Genomic DNA, 20,233 nt, shown 5'->3' with positions numbered 1-20,233 from the left:
CTTTACTTAAAAACCTTTGATTGACCTTCCAGAAAGATGACAAAATGAATAAAATGCAGTAATAACACATAGAATCTAAGGAACAGACCCAGCTTCATGCCATGATTTTAAAACCCCAGCCTCAGGATGTTTCTTCTAGAAACTGAATAATTTGTTGGCCCTCTCTACCCTATTCTAGCACATGGATAAAGAAGGAAAACCTCTCTAGGCTTTTTACAGAGCCACTGTACTACTGCTGCCAAACTATGGTTAAACTGGCTAAAAAATAAAGTGTAGTATAACTTACATGAGACTCTAGATGCAAAAATCTGCAGAACCCAGAATAAGCAGAAATTAGCAGTCCTTTTTTTTTTAAGTACCTCTCAGTAGTTGAGCCCTTGTCATTTCATTTTTATTTTTGAAATTAAGTATTAGAAAACAAATTAATAGAATTCATCTTTTAATAGGTTATAGGAGAAAAACAACAAAATATGATCCTCTCAGAAGATGCCAGGAGACATTTGATTGAATTTCATTTCCATTATTGGTTTGAAAAATACTTTATAAAATTACACATATCCTTATTCTGAAAAAAAAAGTTTGTATATATAGATCTATAGTCATGATCATGTGTGATGATCAACTGCAGCGGGTACTCCTGTTAATGTCTGGTTCATGCCAGGGTTTTTCTTTTCACCACTGTGTGACATTGTCCTGGAAGTGCCCAACAATGTAATCAAACAAGAAATGAAATCGTAGAGTTGTTGAGAGTTCTAGAGTGCTAAACAATACAGCTCATTAGCCCGGCCCAGCCTACCTCTTCTGCCTCTCTTTTAAGCACCACCACCACCTGGGTTTAGTTTTCATGGCATCATTTTCTCTCAAAGCAGCATTTTTCAGGGGTGCCTGGGTGGCTCAGTCAGTTAAGCATCTGCCTTTGGCTCAGGTCATGATCCTGGGGTCCTGGGATCAAGCCTCGCAGCAGGTTCCCTGCTCATCAGGGAGTCTGCTTCTCCCTCTCTCTGCCCTTTCCCTCACTCGTATTCTCTCTCAAATAAATAAATAAAATATTAAAAAAAAAGCAGTGTTTTTCAAACATGGATGGTGTATATGTTCTCTTTAAAGGAAAAAAAATTGTGAAGTCCATATAAGTTATTAAAATATAACCTCAATATGTGCATTTATAAAATTAAGTGTAATACCCTTACAGCATTTAAGGAATTTGCTTAAATAGTCCTTACAGAATTTAAGGAATTTGCTAATTAAATGGAAGCAAGGCCATAGAACAAAATAAACATTAATGTGACAGATGGTATTTTACTGGCACTAGATTGCTGTGGGTGTAATTCTGTATTTATTCTGATTTTGTATTTTTACTTCAGTAACACTAATGCAGAGAATGTTTGATATCTTGTATAAAAGAATGTAACTTCAAAGAATTGCTTCCTAGTGTTGAATAATCAGAGCTCATACCTAATTGAAACTTTATCAGCAGGTAAGCTTCAAATGCTAATAATGTAATTTTATCCAATTACTGTTGGAATTGGCAACAGAAAAAGTAATCATGGATTTAAGATAAAATTATCATGAACCATTACAGTTTATATATTCAAATATATGTATATAATATTTCTGCTTGCCACATGGACATGGTACTGATAAAGGGAGCCCACATTCTTTTGAGTTCTGCATGTCTGTCTATATTGTGTGCCCTGCAGTGATTCACTTCTAAATCCACTCTTCCCTTATTGAATGAACTCAAACCGTCATGAGATGTCCCTTTACTCATTGGCCTTCGTTTGATATGAATGCAATTGTGAACCCAAATTTGAAAAGTTTGGGATCAGTACTTGAAAATTAAGAAGGTAACTGCACAAATTTTCAGAACCTTTAATGTGCTAATTCATGTAGTGATTCTGCAGGAAGTGAATATATAATATGCCTAGTTTCTGGAGCTTCCTGCAGTTTGTTAGCGAACATTCCAAGGGAAATCAATCACATACTTTCAATTACTATTAAAGGTGTTTTGTTTTTTTCCCCCTAAATTTCTTGTGTCTTTGAAGCATTCTACTTCATATGGTTTTTTTTCTTCTTTGTATGCAGTGGTCTCTCTCTCTCTTTAAGGTACTTACTGTCAACAACGGGAAGTGGAGGCCATTACTGAAGGCGTTGAAGAAGATGAAGGATTTTGCTGTTGTGAACCTGGCCATATTCCTCATGTGCTTTCATTTAATGCTGCATTTAGCCAGCGCTGGCTAGCTTGGGAAGTGATAGTCACTAAGTATATTCTGGAGGGTTATAGTATCACTGACAATAGTGCTGCCTCTATGCTTCAAGTCTTTGATCTTCGGAAAGTCCTCACCACTTACTATGTCAAGGTAAGGGTGTGTGCCCAGGTAGATCTTCTGACAGTTCTGAGTTCTTCTTGGAAAAGACTTTTTTTTTTTTTTTAATGTATTTGTGCTTTGCTTCTAAGTGGTGATATAAATTCTCTAGTATTGGGGCGCCTGGGTGGCTCGGTCAGTTAAGTGTCTAACTCTTGATCTCAGCTCAGGTCTTGATCTCAGGGTCATGAATTTTGGCCCCACTTTGGGCTCCACGCCCAGCTGGAGTCTATTTAAAAAAAAAAAAAATTCCCTAGTATTAAGTCAGTGAAGTATACCTACTAAGGTATTGCTATGTCTTTCTTTAGTGGATCTTACTTCATTTGTTCATGAATAATAGCTACCATATGTAGCTTATATGTTTTAGGTACTGGGCCAAGGAATACACATATGCATACATATACATATATATGTCTTATGCAGTTTTCTGAAGGAATATTCCATTTCTGTTTTTCAAGTAAACAAGAATCGGAAGTTACCTGCCCAGTGTCCTCTACTTAGCAAATGGAGTTAGGGATTTAAACTCTAGGCATGTCCAGCTCCTGAGCCCTTGCTATTAACCACTGCTTTGCACTGCTTTCAATAACCTGAATAAAAGTATTGCAAGATTTGGAAGGTCTCCAAAACCACCCTCACTTGTAGCACCAGCTGCAATTTTGGGTCCCCACGGACTAGTCTCTGGTTCAGTAATTTGCCAGAAGGACTCACAAAACACAGCAAAGCCATGACACTCATTGTTAGGATTTATTACGGTGGAAGAATACAGATTAAAATCAGCCAAGGGAAGAGGCGTATAGGGCAGGGTCCAGAGACACCAAGGCATGAGCTTCCAATTGTCTCCTGTCAGTGCAGTTGTGCAGATAATGCCCATTCCTCCCAGCAACAATGTGTGACAGTACTCACAGACTGTTGTCAACCAAAGAAGCTCACCTGAGCCTTGGTGTGTAGAGTTTTTATTGGAGTCTAGTCACCTTGATGTGGTTTACTGCCCCCATGGCTAGCCTTAGTTTCCAGCTCCTCCAGAGGTCATGGCTGTAAGCTCATGGGGAACAAAGACTCTGAAGAGGCAAGGGAATAGAAGTTACCTCCCAGCACCCAAGGGCAAAGACCAAACCTCTCTTGGGCTAGGTTTGTTCTTTACTATACAGGTGTTCTGTTTTTGCTGAAGATATTACAAGATTACAGCAAGCTATGATTTGGCAGCATGCAGGCAGAGCCAGTATTTTGAAGAGGGAAATGTATGCTAAATTTTAGTGACCCATATCTGTGTTACTACCTCTAGGTACCACTTTATTTGTGCTGATTGGGATGAATGTTAGTCTTATTAATGGTTGGTTAAACCCAACCTCAGGAAGCTAAATAGAGTGATTTTGCAATTTTTACGTGCTCTCTGTCTCTGTGTGTATGTGGCATTTTGTATCTCTGGTTCTAAGTAGGTATATTTCTATTGCTTTACTGTTATATTTCCATAACTTGACTTAGCATCACAAGATGATTTAATAACTTTCTATGAGAAATGCATCACAGTAAAGTTTTTCTACCTCTCCTTAAAATGTCCTAAATTCAAAAGCTCTGAGATCAATAGAATTGTTTTGAATTTGTCTTGATGAATTTATGGTTGTGACTTTTAAAGTATTTAAGTGTTCATCCAGAAAGGCCTGAGGTATATTTTTTACGGCATTCCTAAAATGTTTTCTTAGAGTATTGAGCTAGAATAAAATATTTTTTAGTTATACAATCAGTATAAATTATTGGAATTTATTTAATGAGGAATTAGAGTTAATTCAAACTGTAACTTGGGTTTTGTTTTTTGCTTTTTTTTTTTTAATCTTTCCCCCTTTAGGGTATCATTTACTATGTTACAACTTCTTCTAAACTGGAGGAGTGGCTAGCCAATGAAACAATGCAGGAAGGACTACGTCTGTGTGCAGATCGAAATTATGTTGATGTGGACCCAACATTTAATCCAAACATTGATGAAGACTATGACCATCGACTGGCTGGCATATCCAGGGAGAGTTTCTGTGTGATTTACCTCAACTGGATAGAGTATTGCTCTTCCCGAAGAGCGAAGGTAGAGGTTGTGTACTTTATTTGTAACTCTTTGAGTCCATTTTTTCAGAGATGGAAAGAATATCCCCGTTTGTTATTATGAGGTCAGTTTTTCCAGACCTTCTTCTTTCTGACCATCTGGGTAAGAGAACCTTCACTTGTTAAAAAGAAATTCAGAGGTTGGGGGGAAGCAGTATTCCACAGATAACCATCAATTTGGTTTTCTTTACTCTGGTATAGTCGCTAGTAGGCTAATGCAGCTGTCGCTGATAGCCTACCTCCAGCTTATGTCCATAAACAACTAATTAATAGGTAGAATATTGTATTTTCAGGAGAGGACATTATCAGTAATGATGTATGCCGGTAAGTATTTTCTTTGAGATGTTTTGCTAAGATCCTAATACTTTATAAAAGTCAGGTGTTTCTTTTTTTAAGTATGTTCCAGTATTATAAAGCATTAGATTTTATTTAAAGGTTTCAAAGAAACTCCTCATATACATTCATACTTCATTTTAAACTGATTTGTTAAGTTTCTTGTCATTAGGACTATTTAAAGACCTAGAAATTGAGTTGAGTTCTTCATCCTCTCTGATTTTTATTAACTGTCTTCCTATTTGTTAAATACCTTTATACCTTTCTGATAACTAATGTTCTTTGTTTTTTAAAGCCACTGGATGTTGACAAAGATTCATCTCTGGTGACTCTTTGTTACGGACTTTGCGTTCTGGGACGGAGAGCTTTGGGGACCGCATCCCACCATATGTCCAGGTAAGGAAGGCATTTCTGTTTTCAGGAAGAGGGTAGGAGAAGCTGTATAACGTAGATCTGAAAAGTCTGAAATAGCTTTTCATGGAAGCATTCTATGCTAATTTATTGCAAAAGTCTCTTCTGAGAGTTGAGTTCTCCCAAGCGGTTAATAGCTGGCTTTTAAAAATCACACGTGTGGTAACTACTGATAATAAGAATTTAATGGATTTAAGACATTTTTAAAAATAATCACCCATAAAGTTTGATTGGTCTCCTCCTATTTTACATCTGTTTTTCTAATGAGTTACCTCTTTTTATTTTTCCATATTTCCTTGTAGTTTTTGTCCAGAGCATTTATGCTTTTAATATAGTTAATATAGTACATTAGATTTTTGGGAATACAAATATAAGCTGAATTTCTTGACATATGCATCTGAATGAGAACTAAGAAATACTATATATTTTACATTTCTTTTGTGATTACTACATGTTTTCCATTTAAGTTTTTGTGACTTATATACTCTTTGTCTATTGTTTATTTTCATGGGCTTATTACTATAGTGGTTCGTGAACAAGGGCCCCAGATCAATGGGCCCCTGTCCCTTGTGATTCTGACTCAGGGGTTCTAACATTAGTATAGTCATTGGACTCTGTATTTGCAAAACGCTCCCAGATGATTCTGATGCACAACCACATGTAAGAATCAGTGTAATGGAAGTTCTTTGTCAAAATATGTAAATTTTTATCTCCAATCCTAACAGTAATTTAGAGTCATTCCTCTATGGATTGCATGCCCTATTTAAGGGAGATTTCCGTATTTCTTCAATTCGAGATGAATGGATCTTCGCTGACATGGAATTGCTAAGGAAAGTCGTAGTCCCGGGAATCCGCATGTCCATTAAACTTCATCAGGTAAGAAGAGGAGAATTATAATGCATTACTGGTGTTTAATGGCACTTCTTCATTTGACTTCCAAATTACGTTTCTTAGGAACCTTTTGAGAAATATTATTTGAAACACAGAAGAACATGATTTATGCCAAGATATTAGATCTTAGAAGCCTGAACCTGTGTTTCTAAGGGTAAATGTGAATATTAATATCAGAGAGTAACTGATCTGGACATGAACTTGAGGAAAACTGTCAGCAGTGACAAACTAGAAACAAAGCTCTCTGGCCCATATAATTCTTGTTTTGACCTCACATTTCACATAATTGTAATTCAAGCCTCTTCTGTAGGGGAATGTTAGCCAGCTCCCAGTGCAGTGTGGTAAACAAACATCTCAGGAGGGTTGTGAGTGCTACTGTTACTGAGCGATGAGCTTCATGTAGCATGCTACATAGAATAATAGATGGTTAGGACAGATTTAGCCTTAGTTAAATAATCCTAGTAGGGTAATAAAATTAAAATGTGGACCCAAAATACATATCCAGAGCCCTGGATGATTTCAAGACTGTTTTAGGAAATTAAGTACTGGTACTTGCTACTCTAATCATTCCACTGAACAATAGTCGTCAGATCTGATGACAAAGACCACATGATAAGCCTCATTAAAATGCAACTGTTGTACTCAAATCTGTTTGAATCTTTTTTCCCCCCAAATAAAGGGTAAATTACTCCTCAAGTGATTTTACTGTGATCTAAACTGTTAGAATAAAGTCACTGTTCCGTATTATTTAGGAGATTACTGACAAGGGATATATTATTTGAAAGTCTCTGTGGAAAATGGAAAACTATTTTGAGGATCATGGAGAAAATACACATTTGGGAACAAATAGAGTTGTCTATCTTCAGACTAGCTTTACAGTTTTGAGCCAAGTCAGTGTGTTTAAATGAAAAAGATGACGACTTTAGATTAAAATGTTTTTAAAACTTTAGAATTTCTTAAAAGGCACTGATTAATATATCTGCTATGTAAGAAATACTCTGTTTTATACAGCATGATTACCTAACAGCTCCAGGTCAACATCTTCAGTTAATTCTAAACATTATGACAGGTGTTTCCTCTCCAGCTGTCAGAGAAGAAACTGAGGCACAGGGGATTTTCTGACACCTTAGGTCTTTGCCCCCGTCTCTGCCTACAGGTGCTCTTCCCTGTTGCTGCCAGGTCCATTTCCTTACATGTTCCTTTGGCTATGGCATTATTGCCTGTGACAGTGTTTCTCTACCTTATATTTGGCCCAGCACACTTGGGCTGCACACTAGAGCTCACTCTCATTAGCCATGACTAACAACAGTGACAAACAGTGGGGATAAGGAGTTGGAATCAGGAACCCGGGAGCCATGGAGAGCTGGTGGCAGGGGGGAAGATAGAGAACGCAAATGCAGCCTGGAGAAATTCCATAATTCTGATACACGTTTGAGGAGGGTGAGATCGACCTGTACAGTAGCCAGAAACAACCACTTAACTGAGTTTTGAGCGAGATGTTGGGTTGCCCACGAGGGACTCTTGGGCCAAGAAAAGATAGATCTGTAAATCGGTCCTGGTAATCTCCCAAGTTCATACTCATATATTATACTCACATATTTCATGATTTATATACTCAAAAAAACCCATCCCACAAAAGTAACAATAAGTTTATGTATTAAAAGAAAGGATATGCATACATATTCTGTACAACCCAGCAATTCCTCTCCTAGATAATTACGTAAGAGAATGGAAGTCTATGTCTACACACATGTGTGCCTAGCAGTTTTAGTTGTAATAGCCCCAAACTGGAAACAACTCAAATGTCCATCAACAGATGAACATACTAATTATGGTATATCTACGTGGGGATAGAATATTACTTAGCAGTAGAAAGAAATGAACTGTTGTTAGATACCACAACATGAATGAATCTCAAACATTATACACAGCAGAAGAAACCAGACATAAAAAGAGTACATACTGTATGATTTTATTTATATAAAATCTAAAACAAATCTAACTAGTCTGTAACCACAGAAAGCAGATTCGTGATTCCTTAGGATGTGGAGATTGAATGCCAAAAGACAAGAAGGAATTTTTGGGGGTGATGGAAAGTTTTAGATCTAGATTGTGGTGGTGATTACATGGGTGTGCATATTTGTCAAAATGCATGTAACTGTACACTTAAAATGGTATAATTTATTTTATGTAAAGAAAAGGTTTTGTTCCCGGAAACCTAGAAATATAAGATTTCTCTTAACTCTTGCCTCTCAGACAGTCCTTGATAATGTGTGTTTAGCACGCTTTGTAGGTGTTTTTAATTTTTACTTTTTCCTTTACAGTTTTTTTATTTTTTAATTCTCCAATTGACTGTATTATGTTTTTACTTTATAAATAAAAATGGTCATAATCTCTGTGATATTTAGTAAATGTTCAGTATTGTACAGCATATTAGTGCTCTCACATACATAATACCACCACAATCCAGAAAATTGTTTTCATCCCAGTTCGGTAGGTGAAGACTCAGAACTCAGAGAAATTAAGCAGATTGCCTTTTTCACATGTTCGCCTGCTCTTGTCCTCTATTTAATCATTTTGTGAAACACTTTACCTCCTTATTTGTTTTACCTTTTTCATTAGTCTCTTTGAAGATTACATGGTTGTTAGAACTAAAATAAACTAATCAGGGGTGCCAGGTGGCTCAGATGGTTGGACGTCCGCCTTACAGCTCAGGTCGTATCTCCAGGTCCTGGGATCAAGCCCCAAGTCAGGCTCCCTGCTCAGCAGGAAGTCTGCTTCTCCCTCTGCCTCTCCCCCTGCTTGTGCTCTCTGTCTCTCTCTCTCTCTCTTAAAATGAATAAATAAAATCTTTAAAAATAAAATAATCAAAGTCCAGTTTGGCTTATAAGTGATATATGACAAAAATCTTACAGTGTGTGGTTGAGGACAGGGATCATTTTTTACTAATCTTTATATCTTCGTTGCTTAGCACGAGGCTTGGCAGCCAGTGAATGTAAAATGAATGAGTTTTGTGTTTTGTTTTTTTTTTTAATAAATATCCTGTGCGTTGGCTTGTAACTTTTCAAGTATATTTTTAAAATGCCTTTGAAAACTTTTCCCAGAACTGGGAACGTTTTCTCTTTGTATTTGAAAAATAATGAAAACCGTTAAAAAGTGAGCTTCACCCAAGAGTGAGTATTCCCATCACCCCATACCATTGTATGGCCCTTCCAGGAAACAGTCACTGCCAGTAATTTGATGCATATATTTTCTGATTTTCCTGAGTTCATAGACATTTCCATCTATATGTACAAATATTTTCCTTTGTGCTACATAAAATGATCTGTAACACATGCTTTTCCCCCCCCATTTAGTATAACATGGATACTTTCTAAGTAAGCACATATAGAGGCACCCCACATATTTATTTAATGGCTCTATAGTATTCTAGGATATAATTTTAAACTACAGTTTATTCAGCCATTTCCCTATTCATGGACATTCTGCTTGTTTCAAATACTTTGCCTCTAAAACAATAGTCATCCAACTATCTTAAGCCCAGTGAAAAGAAATATTTGAGCAAGATTCAGCTAACTCCATTTTGGCATGCCTAATAATTTCCAACTTTGTCCATTTTATTAAGAGTATAACTGTTACGTCTGTCTGCACTTTTATTTTCCATTCAAAAATTGTACCAACACTACTATACAAAGATAGGATTCCTTCCCTAAAGGAACTGTTTCCTAAAGGAGAGCACATCATATGATGTCTGGCTATCTGCTGCTATAGGAAAGTGAGCTCAGTATTTAAAAGAAAGGTCAGGAGGGTTGGTGTATGATGTACAGAGGTATTGTAAGTTGTAAATTCTAGCTTAGGCCACGCACGTTCTTTAGACGCAGAGTTGGAGTCCAGGATTCCTGTGCCAGAGATGACAGGGTGCCCTCAGGGGAATTTGTAAGGAAGGGAGGGAAGCAGGAAAGAACAGGGAAGGAGCTAAGCAAAACTGTGTTTCAACTAAATTCTAGCTTCCACCGGATTTAGAATGAGTTCTAGAGTGTCAGTGTCACCAGGAGTTACATGGTGTACCTTGAGTCCCCCACACCCAAGTAGGGAACAAACCTCCCCTGGCATTTCCTGCCCAGGCAGCTCCATCAACTGAAGGTAGTTCTAAGAGGAGGGAATAACTGAGCTGTTAAGAACCAATGCTCAAAGCATTGGAGAGGGGAGTGCACCAGATCAGTAAAAGAAATCTGGACAAAGGTACAGGGGAGATGCTCCACAATCTGGCTAAAAGCTAGTTTTCTAATTTTTTTTTAGTATTTTCTAACTAGACCCTAAGTTCCATGAGAACAGTGCTTGTATCTGTCGTGCTCACTACTCTTTCCCCAGGGTCTAGCACAGTGCTGCCTGGCAACGTAATAGAAACCCAATTCCCCAGAGAGACTTTAGGCTATAATCACCTTTGTGTTTTTCACTGGCCTGTGCTTCTCCCCTGTAGGATGTCTTGTCTGGAGCTCTCTCCCTGTCCCCCACAGTGCCTATCTCCAGCCACTGACATTGTCCTCCTTTCAGATCCAGTTCAAAAGCACCTGCATTGTGTAACTTCCCTAATCACAGCAGCTAGACTTGACAGGTTTTTCAGTTAACATTTGTAATCATATACTTTTAAAAATCAGAATGATAAATTCTCTTTAAACGTGTGTTCTAAGTCCTGGCTTAATCATTTACTAACTTTCCAAACCTAGGAAGCAGCTATGACTCTTTGAACTTCAGATTTGATATTTGCAAAATGCCGGTAGTATGTACTGAACCTGCTTGGCAAGTTCAGGGAAAAAACGTGTTGCAGAACTTTTTACATTATGAAGCATTATTCACATATACAGTGAATACTTTTATTATTCTCATATAGGCTAGTCGCTAGATGTGGAGGTGCATCACTGGGGAGCTTGCCTTCTTACACTCACCCATCTCCCCTCAGATATCACACACAGTCTGGTCACTTGGCTTGAGTAGAAATGAGTTACTTTACCTGCATGTAAAAATTTATCAACCTCCCAACTATGAATACGTACGATTGTATACTCTTCACTTCAGAAGTTCAGATTCGTGTTATGGTTATGTGGGTATATGTCCTGGATCCCCTGTTAATTTGCACTGTTTCTGAAGGGGGGATAGATTCCACATAGGCCTTTTTCATCCATGCTCTCTGCCATAGAATCCCCCACATGAGAGGTATTAAATAACGGCTTGTGGAATGCAGCAGTGGTTGTTACATAGACCAGGAGATTTCTCAGGGAAGACTTGACTAGCTTCTTTAGGACTAGGACCCTTAATTTATTATCTTAACTACATGAGATAAAATACTATATTGGAATCATTCTAGAGATGTGGCTTTATGTTAAAAATGCCTCGTTAAAAAGAAACACTACTGGGCGCCTGGGTGGCTCAGATAGTTAAGTGTCTGCCTTCGACTCAGGTCATAATCCCAGGGTCCTGGGATCGAGTCCCACATCAGGCTCCCTGCTCAAGTGCAGAGCCTGCTTCTCCCTCTGCCTCTGCCATTCCCTTTGCTTGTGCTCTGTGGCTCTATCTCTCTGTCAAATAAATAAGTAAAATCTTAAAAAAAAAAAAAGAAATACTGCTTAGGGAACTTTTATGTAGCTTAGCCTTCCTTAACTGATACCAGTGAGATGATCCTTGAAGAGAAAAAAATTATGTGTGAATGAAGATATGTAAAACCCCACTTAAATGAGAAAAAGAAAATATATAAAAATTGGAAAAATATTTGTTTATTTAAAACTTAGAAGATAGGGTTGGGTTGAAGAATTTACAAAAGTAGTATGGCAGGGGCTCCTGGCTGGCTCAGCCGTTAAGCGTCTGCCTTCAGCTCAGGTCATGGTCCAGGGTCCTTGGATTGAGTTCTGCATTGGGCTCCCTGCTTGGCGGGAAACCTGCTTCTCCCCCTCCCACGCCCTCTACTTGTGTTTCCTCTCTCGCTGTGTCTCTCTCTGTCAAATAAGTAAAATCTTTAAAAAAAAAAAAAAAAAAGTAGTATGGCAATAATGAGCTAATTCCTAACCTGGTTAAATTTAAGACTCTCTGTCTCCAACAATAATAATATGTGCGGATGTGAAATACTCATATTAAACCAGTTTTTCAGAATTTTCATTTAGTAACTGATTAGTAACTGCAGAAGTGTTTATGATTCCACTGGAAGTCCTTCTCTTCCTGTAAAGTTTATATTTTTTATTTCTCTATTTAGGATCATTTCACTTCTCCAGATGAGTATGATGACCCTACTGTGCTCTATGAAGCCATTGTGTCTCATGAAAAGAACCTCGTAATAGCCCATGAAGGGGACCCTGCATGGCGGAGTGCAGTCCTTGCCAACTCTCCCTCCCTTCTCGCTCTGCGGCATGTCATGGATGATGGCACCAATGAATATAAGATCATCATGCTGAATAGACGCTATCTGAGCTTCAGGGTCATTAAGGTAAGTTTTTGAAGCATTTATTTGTATCTGGGGAAAAAAAAATGGAAGTTAGATAACCTTATCCCAACTTTAAAAAGTGAAATTCTTTTTATAGAAAAAAAAATGACCATACTACATTAGCATTGATTGTTTATGAGCACTTAATTTATTTTGTAATTTTTTCTATCCTCTGAAATTTTCTCATGTGCCATAAAGTCTTAAAATTTTTGCTTATTTCTGTTTTGGCAGTCTTTTATCTATTATATATGCTCTCTGGGCAGCATTTCTTCTTAAAAGATCAGCACTATATTGCTAATTTGATTTCCAGGTTGCAAAATAATACCATAGCTTGTACTTTTTGTTGTTTTTTTGTTTGTCTTTTTTAAAATTAGTTTCAGAGGTAGAATTTAGTGATTCATCAATTGTATATAACACCCAGTGCTCATTACATCCAGTGCCCTCCTTAATGCCCTTCACCCAGTTATCCCTTCCCCCCACCTACCTCCCCTTGTTTGTTGCTTTTTTAAACATCTCACGGCTTTAGGAGACATAATTTCTGAAATTTTATTTTAATAGTTAATAATGATTCACTTTTTATCTACTTCATTTAATCAACCTGCAAAGTCACAAACATCCTTTTAACTCTGAATATTTGTTACTGCTCCTTTCTGTCAAATATATCTGTTATCTCAATTATAAAATTCAGTGCATTATTGATTTGGAAAACTTCGTATTTTTACCAGACAGACCAGGGAAAACAGTTCTACGTGTGCTTATTATTTGACAGCCCACTGGTGACAATGGAAAATTGATGAACTCCTGTTTAAATGTGACCTACTGGGCGCCTGGGTGGCTCAGTTGGTTAAGCGACTGCCTTCGTCTCAGGTCATGATCCCGGGATCGGGTCCCGCATCGGGCTCCCTGCTCGGCAGGGGAGTCTGCTTCTCCCTCTGACCCTCTCCCCTCTCGTGCTCTCTCTCTGTCTCATTCTCTCTCTCAAATAAATTAAAAAAAAAAAATGTGACCTACTTGTATTTGTTTCCTGCTTTTCACAGTTGGTTCTCATATGTCTTTTGTATCCCTCCCATTTATACTCTTCTGTTTATATGAATTTCATTCTTGGCCCCTTCACCTAATTCCCATGTGTTCTGGTTTTCAGGTTAATAAGGAATGCGTCCGAGGTCTTTGGGCAGGACAACAGCAAGAGCTTGTTTTTCTACGTAACCGTAACCCAGAGAGAGGTAGCATCCAAAATGCAAAACAAGCTCTGAGAAACATGATAAACTCATCCTGTGATCAGCCTATTGGCTACCCAATCTTTGTCTCACCCCTGACAACTTCTTACTCTGACAGCCATGAGCAGCTTAAAGAAATCCTTGGGGGACCTATCAGTTTGGGAAATATCAGAAACTTCATAGTGTCAACCTGGCACAGGTGAGCTATGTGGTTGCATGTTCAGTGGTGGTGTGTTCTGACTCTCTTCATCGAGGCAGTTTGCATGAGTATCACCTGGAAATCTTATAGAAAAAATACAGATGCCATGACACAATATAAACCTATTCTGTCAGGAACTTTAGAAAGTAGTCTGGGCATTTTTATCCTCAGACTCTTATTAGGTAAATCTCATGTACAACTCTGGTTAAGAACCACTGATCCAGCATTTCGTAGAATCTTGAATAGTTCTCTTTTCTATTAAGTTTTTTAACTCTGTATTGCAGCATAGTGCCACTGTTAGGATGTGTGGGCCAACAAACAGCAAATTAGAGAAAAACCTAACACAGTTGAACAAGTTGCTCACCTGCTGTTTTATTCCATTCTAGCAGTAGGGGGAGCACGCCGTACTTGCTGAAACTCCTAGTTACGTGCTACTACTGCCATTTGAACAATCCAGTCATCACTTTGATCTCAAATCTGTCATGTCTTCGAATGTGCACATGAATTTTTTCTCTGCCTTTTGTCTAGTAGATTATGGTGTTCAGTATAGGAACATCATAGTTTGGTGGATAGTGAAGAAAAATCATAGAGTATCTTTTCAATTTCTTACAGGCTTTTGTTTAGATCCTTAAATAACAGAACTTAAGAAAAACAGAATGTGGGATTAGGGTGGCAAACTCTCCAACAGGCATACTCAAAAAAAAAAAAAAGTCGCACCATTTTAACATCAGTCCCTATCCAAACAGAAAGAAGAACATAAACCACAGTGGTGTTCGAAGAAATTTCTTTTCAACAATTATCCGTTGTACTGGAATTGCATTAAAGAGGTTGAATTCTCTTCCCTCGAGAGAAATGGTGTAGAGATTAAGGTGCCCAGCTGTGCTGGTTTGCGCAGGACTGAGAAGTGTCCTGGGAAGCAGGACTTTCAGTGCCAAACTTGGACAGTTGTGGGCAACCCAGGATAGTTGGTCACCCTACATTTAAAAAAAAAAAAAGGAAAAATGATTGCAGCAGCTCTCTTCCAAGTGTCCTACAGCAGAAATTAGGTTTTCAGAAGTTGCACACTTCAGAGGCACTGAACAGGCACTGGCAAGAATCCTATTGCTATCTTAATGGTACAGTTTTGTTATGTGCAGTTTATTATGGCTAAGGAAAGATGAAAAGATTGGGAAAGATGATAAAAAGTGAAGGTAGATTGGGAAGAATTGAGGCAGTGAGAATAAGGGGGGGATAGTTCTTAGGCCATTCTTTGAAAACATAGCTGCCGTTTTTTTTGTGTTTCTAATACTGACTGCACCATGAAGACTTTCAAAGATGAACATTTGTGGCATTAACCATTCAGAATAGCTAGAAATAGAGTAAGACACCTGTCTTGAAGGGATCGGGGGGTAATGCTGCTTACTCTGGTGTGTGTTCCTAGGTTAAGGAAAGGGTGTGGGGCTGGCTGTAACAGCGGTGGCAATATTGAAGATGGGGACACTGGAGGTGGGATGTCCTGCACCAGCAACAATGCCACGAGTGCCAGTGACCCCCATAGCAGTGTGTCCCAGGGAAGCACTGGAAATCCAGCGCCAGGGTCGGGAGCAGGACTCCATCCACCGGTCACATCTTATCCTCCAGCACTAGGTAACGTGAAAACAAAAGTATGTATTGAACTTAGCCACTTAGTATGTGTGTATAAAGAGAATTATCTGCTGGGCACCAGGGTGGCTCAGTTAAACGTCAGACTCTTGATTTCAGCTCAGGTCATGATCTCAGGGTGGTGGGATTGAGCCCTGAGACGGGCTCCGCACTGGGCGTGGAGCCTGCTTGGGATTCTCTCTCTCCCTCTCCCTCTGTCCCTCCCCACCCCCACCCCCCAAGTCCCCTGCCCCTCTACCCTCCCACTCACGGGTGTGTGCTCGCTTTCTCCCTCTGTGTCTTTCTTCTCTCTCTCTGTCAAAAAGAAAAAAGAGAGAGAATTCTGTATACCTACTTGGAATATGTAAAAAGAATGTTTTGTTTGATTCCTGGTTGGACATTATCCTATTTATATTAAATATATGTATTATTTGGAATATTTCTTCAAAAGTATCATTTTTAAAGGCTAGTAATATTTAGTATAATTTATTTAACTTCTCTTTCATTGGACAATGATTTGGTTTCTCCTGAATGTTATAATAAACTTTGTAATCACTATTTTCTTGGGCTAGAGACTTTAAAAATGCGATCATTAAGTCAAAGTTTATGAGAATATTTAAGATTCATGACACATAATGCCAAAAATCTTTCTAGCAAGTTTTTGTTTTGTTTTGTTTGGACAAATTGGCACTCTCCCCGGTCATACATCGGAATGCCCATCCTGTAACCTTTCACCAGCGTGGAGTATTATCAGTTCCCATCTCTGCTCCCTGCTTGCTGAGAGGGACGGGAGAAGGGTGATCTTTAATTCATTGTTATAATTTACATTGCTCTGATACCTAAGATTGGAAGGTTTTAAATCAGTTTATCACCTGTTCCTCTTTTTGAAGTACCTATTAAGTCTCTTGCCCATTTTTCTCTTTGGTTATCTTTTTCTTTCTTTTTTTTATTTTAATTTCAAATTAGTTAACATACAGTGCAGCACTGGTTTCAGGAGCAGAATCCAGTGACTCATCACTCAAAACACCCAGTGCTCATCCCAACAAGTGCCCTCCTCAATGCCTGTCATCCATTTACCCCATCCCCCCACTACCTCCCCTCCAGCAACCCTCAGTTTGTTCTCTACAGTTACGAGTCTCATATGGTTTGCTTCCCTCTCCGTTTTTATCTTATTTTTTTTCCCTTCCGCTTTGTTCCTCTGTTTTGTTTCATAAATTCCACATATGAGTGAAATCATAGGATGTTTGTCTTTCACTGACTGACTTATTTCACTTAGCATAATACCCTCTAGTTCCATGATTATCTTTTTCTTATTTGTATATTTTGTGTTTGAGTTTTTTCTCAGCTTTCTGTACTACAAATACCTTTTGCCATTCTATCCCTTGTCTTTCCATTCTCTTCCTAAGAAGGGTGGCTCCTCTTCTTTTGACAAAGTGTAGAGCAATTTACTGATCTTTTCTTTTATGATTAGTACTTTTTATATCCTACTTAAGAAAATTTTTCCTATCCCAAGGCATGAGGGTTTGGTTTTTCTGTTTTTGTTTTTCACTAATTTTCTTTTTACACAAGATCTGTCATCCACCTGGTATGCAGTAGGAATCATATTTAATCTGTTTTCATATGGCTGGTTCGGTTGATTCAGTACTGTCTTTTCCCCTACTGCTTCACATGAATGAGATGAAGTCTTAAGACATTTATTGTTAAGTTAAAAAAAAAAAATCCAGTAGCACTGGAATTAAGACTCAAAATAGTTGTATTACACCAACATTTTGTATGTTCTTTTGTAACTTCTGAGTGAAAAGCTAGAACTTTCATTGTGCTTTTTTAAATGCTCTTATTTTGATCAGCTCTTTATTTTCAGATAGAAAGTACATGGAGCAATTTTTTCAATATAGTTAATTATTTCTTAATCTTCACATTACTGTTAAAAGTCAGGAAAAAGATGAACCTGAGGAATCATATCAAGCCATTTGAAAAAGGACACAGAAGGACCTGCTATTCAGTATCACTGATAATTCATATTTAGTGGTAATCCCTTAATGGATATGAAAATTACAATGTGGTATCACCATCTCTCTATACACTGTGCAGTTTGTCCTTGGAATGGATTGAAAGGACATTAATTCTATACTTTTGAGAAGTAGTAGTTACAGATCTTGCCCCTTAGTAGATCCTTAATAAATATTTCTTATGGTCTCATTTCATGAGATACTTCATTTCTGAAATATTAAAGAATTATTCTTATTCTGAAATATTTCTGTGGAAGATATTTTAGGATTCATCTCAATGTTAAATCCTGATATTTGCTGAAATTATATGTCTTGCTTTTGTTCCAGAATTTTAATTTTAAATAGCATTAGCAAATTAAAATTATTATCAAAACCACACAAGAAAACAGATCTCAGATATTTATTTCTTTTTGACAACATTAAAAGTTTTAGGTATGGGGCGCCTGGATGGCACAGTCAGTTAAGCGTCCAACTCTTGGTTTTGGCTCAAGTCATGATCTCACGGTCAGGAGATCAAGCCCCTCATTGGGCTCCATGTACAGCAGGGAGTCTGTTGGATATTCTCTCTCTCCCTCTGCCTCTGTCCCTCTCCCAACTTGTGCATGTGCATGCTTGCATGCTCTCTTGCACTCTCTCTCTCAAATAAAATCTTTTTTTAAAAAGTTGTAGGTATAAATATAAACTTTTTTAAAAAAAGTTTTAGGTATAATTTAAATTCAGTGAATTGACCAAGTAATTACTTAAGGGAAAATCTCTTAGAAACTACAAAGAAAAAAAAAAAAACCCAAAACACCCCGTGTTTGAATCATTGCACTTAGAATGCTGTTGTTGTTTATCCTTCGCTAGGCACTAGCCACAGCTCCCACTCCGTACAGTCAAGCCTGGTTAGACAGTCCCCTGCTCGTGCCTCAGTGGCCAGCCAGTCTTCTTACTGCTACAGCAGCCGGCACTCGTCGCTCCGGATGTCCACCACGGGATTTGTGCCTTGTCGGCGCTCTTCCACGAGTCAGATATCACTTCGAAACTTACCGTCCTCCATCCAGTCCCGCCTCTCTATGGTGAACCAGATGGAGCCCTCCGGTCAGAGCGGCATGGCCTGTGTGCAGCATGGCCTGCCTTCTTCCAGCAGCTCCAGCCAGAGCATCCCAGCCTGCAAACATCACACTCTCGTGGGCTTTCTTGGGACAGAGGGAGGTCAGAGCAGTGCCACTGATGCCCAGCCAGGCAACACCTTAAGTCCTGCCAATAATTCACACACCAAAAGGGGGGACGTGATTTACCGAGTCCAAGTGAGTAAGCACATGGTTCTTGTGCTGTTTGTGTCACATTTGTTTTTACTTCTTGTTTGTCGAGTAAAGGATTCTGATGAGAACACACCTTCCTCTTACTTAGTCTGAAGACTAGGATATGTTTGAATGTTGAAAAAAATTTTTCTGCCAGTGTAAAGAACTGAAAGCAGGTAGCATTCCAGTGGTTTTGTTCCCTGCTCAGCTGCTGTCGTGTGGCCGTTGCAGTAAGGTCAGCCAGTAGGCTAAAAGGAATTCAGGAGGTGGTCCTCTAGATTGTTTTTTGTTTAGTTACAGGCAGTGGAGAACTTGAGATGCAAAGAGTCTGTGAGAGAAATTTTGTTTGATATTATGTAATTTGTCATCATCGAGAAAAAATTGAATTGGAAATGACCCGTATTTATTTGCAATATAGATTGTCGATCCCAGTCAGATTCTGGATGGGATCAACCTGTCAAAAAGGAAAGAGCTGCAGTGGCCTGAGGAGTCTATTCGGTTAAAAGCTGGGAGAAACAGCTGGAAAGACTGGAGTCCTCAGGAGGGCATGGAAGGCCATGTAAGTTCTCTCACGAAGCTGACCCATGCTCTCACTTTTTTGTAGCCTGACTGACTTGTTTGCATGTGTTTGGCTAATTTATGCGTATGTTTTTTTAAATGTACCTTTTGCTAAATTACCAAACAGAATTACTACCTCTAATTTTGCGTGAATTTTGTGAATGTTTTCAAGGTCTCTCACTAACTTACTGTATTCTGAATCATTAGGTGATTCACCGATGGGTGCCTTGCAGCAGAGATCCAGGTACTAGATCCCACATCGACAAGACAGTACTTCTGGTCCAGATTGATGATAAATATGTGACTGTCATTGAAACGGGGGTACTAGAACTTGGGGCCGAAGTGTGAGCCAGTGTTTTATAACTACGTTTCTTTGCCCTCTCCATTCCAAGACATTGGAAAAAGAGAGGAGAGCGTGGAAGATGCCTGCAGGTATTCCTTTGCTCCTGTATGGGAGAGACTTGGACGGAGAGCGGGCTTGGTTAAGCGCCTCTCCTTTGCCCTTCACCCTGACTCCTGTCACTGTCTCCATCCCCAAATAAAGCTGAAATATTTTTTTAAGTTAGCTACCGAGAAAACATTTTGCATGAAGGATAAAGTTCTGTTAAAAATACATCCTTAAAAAAAGCTTTTTCCTATGTATTGCCTATGCTTTACATCAACAAGCTCTTCATTTCTAAACTACGATCTCATATTTTTCTAATTTCTTTGCCAAAAATAATTGCCATGTTTTGTCACAGAACATGAAATCCATTTACCTTGATTTTTAAGAACAGACCAGTATAG

General features: G+C 38.5%; 1 protein-coding gene across 5 annotated transcripts in view; it reads left to right on the top strand.

Moving 5' to 3' along the window:
* The window catches only part of PCNX1 (pecanex 1), a 151,497-nt gene extending 131,485 nt beyond the window's left edge, over window positions 1-20,012 (top strand). For all 5 annotated transcript variants that reach the window (XM_028126302.2, XM_028126212.2, XM_088024557.1 and 2 more), the window contains 10 exons: window positions 2,104-2,357; window positions 4,207-4,437; window positions 5,083-5,183; window positions 5,924-6,074; window positions 12,334-12,564; window positions 13,703-13,977; window positions 15,398-15,603; window positions 18,453-18,895; window positions 19,308-19,448; window positions 19,655-20,012. In XM_028126302.2, coding sequence (XP_027982103.2) covers window positions 2,104-2,357; window positions 4,207-4,437; window positions 5,083-5,183; window positions 5,924-6,074; window positions 12,334-12,564; window positions 13,703-13,977; window positions 15,398-15,603; window positions 18,453-18,895; window positions 19,308-19,448; window positions 19,655-19,795 — 2,174 coding nt within the window. In that variant the 3' untranslated portion in view covers window positions 19,796-20,012. The remainder of the gene's footprint in view (window positions 1-2,103; window positions 2,358-4,206; window positions 4,438-5,082; window positions 5,184-5,923; window positions 6,075-12,333; window positions 12,565-13,702; window positions 13,978-15,397; window positions 15,604-18,452; window positions 18,896-19,307; window positions 19,449-19,654) is intronic.
* The last annotated feature ends 221 nt before the right edge of the window (window positions 20,013-20,233 follow it).

Source organism: Eumetopias jubatus, unplaced genomic scaffold, assembly GCF_037043125.1.
Source record: "Eumetopias jubatus isolate StellerSeaLion01/CBP00866 unplaced genomic scaffold, mEumJub1_p1.0 scaffold_7, whole genome shotgun sequence".
Classification (NCBI taxonomy): domain Eukaryota; kingdom Metazoa; phylum Chordata; class Mammalia; order Carnivora; family Otariidae; genus Eumetopias; species Eumetopias jubatus.
The sequence above is the reverse complement of the archived record's forward strand: the minus strand, read 5'-3'. Positions and strand labels throughout refer to the sequence as shown.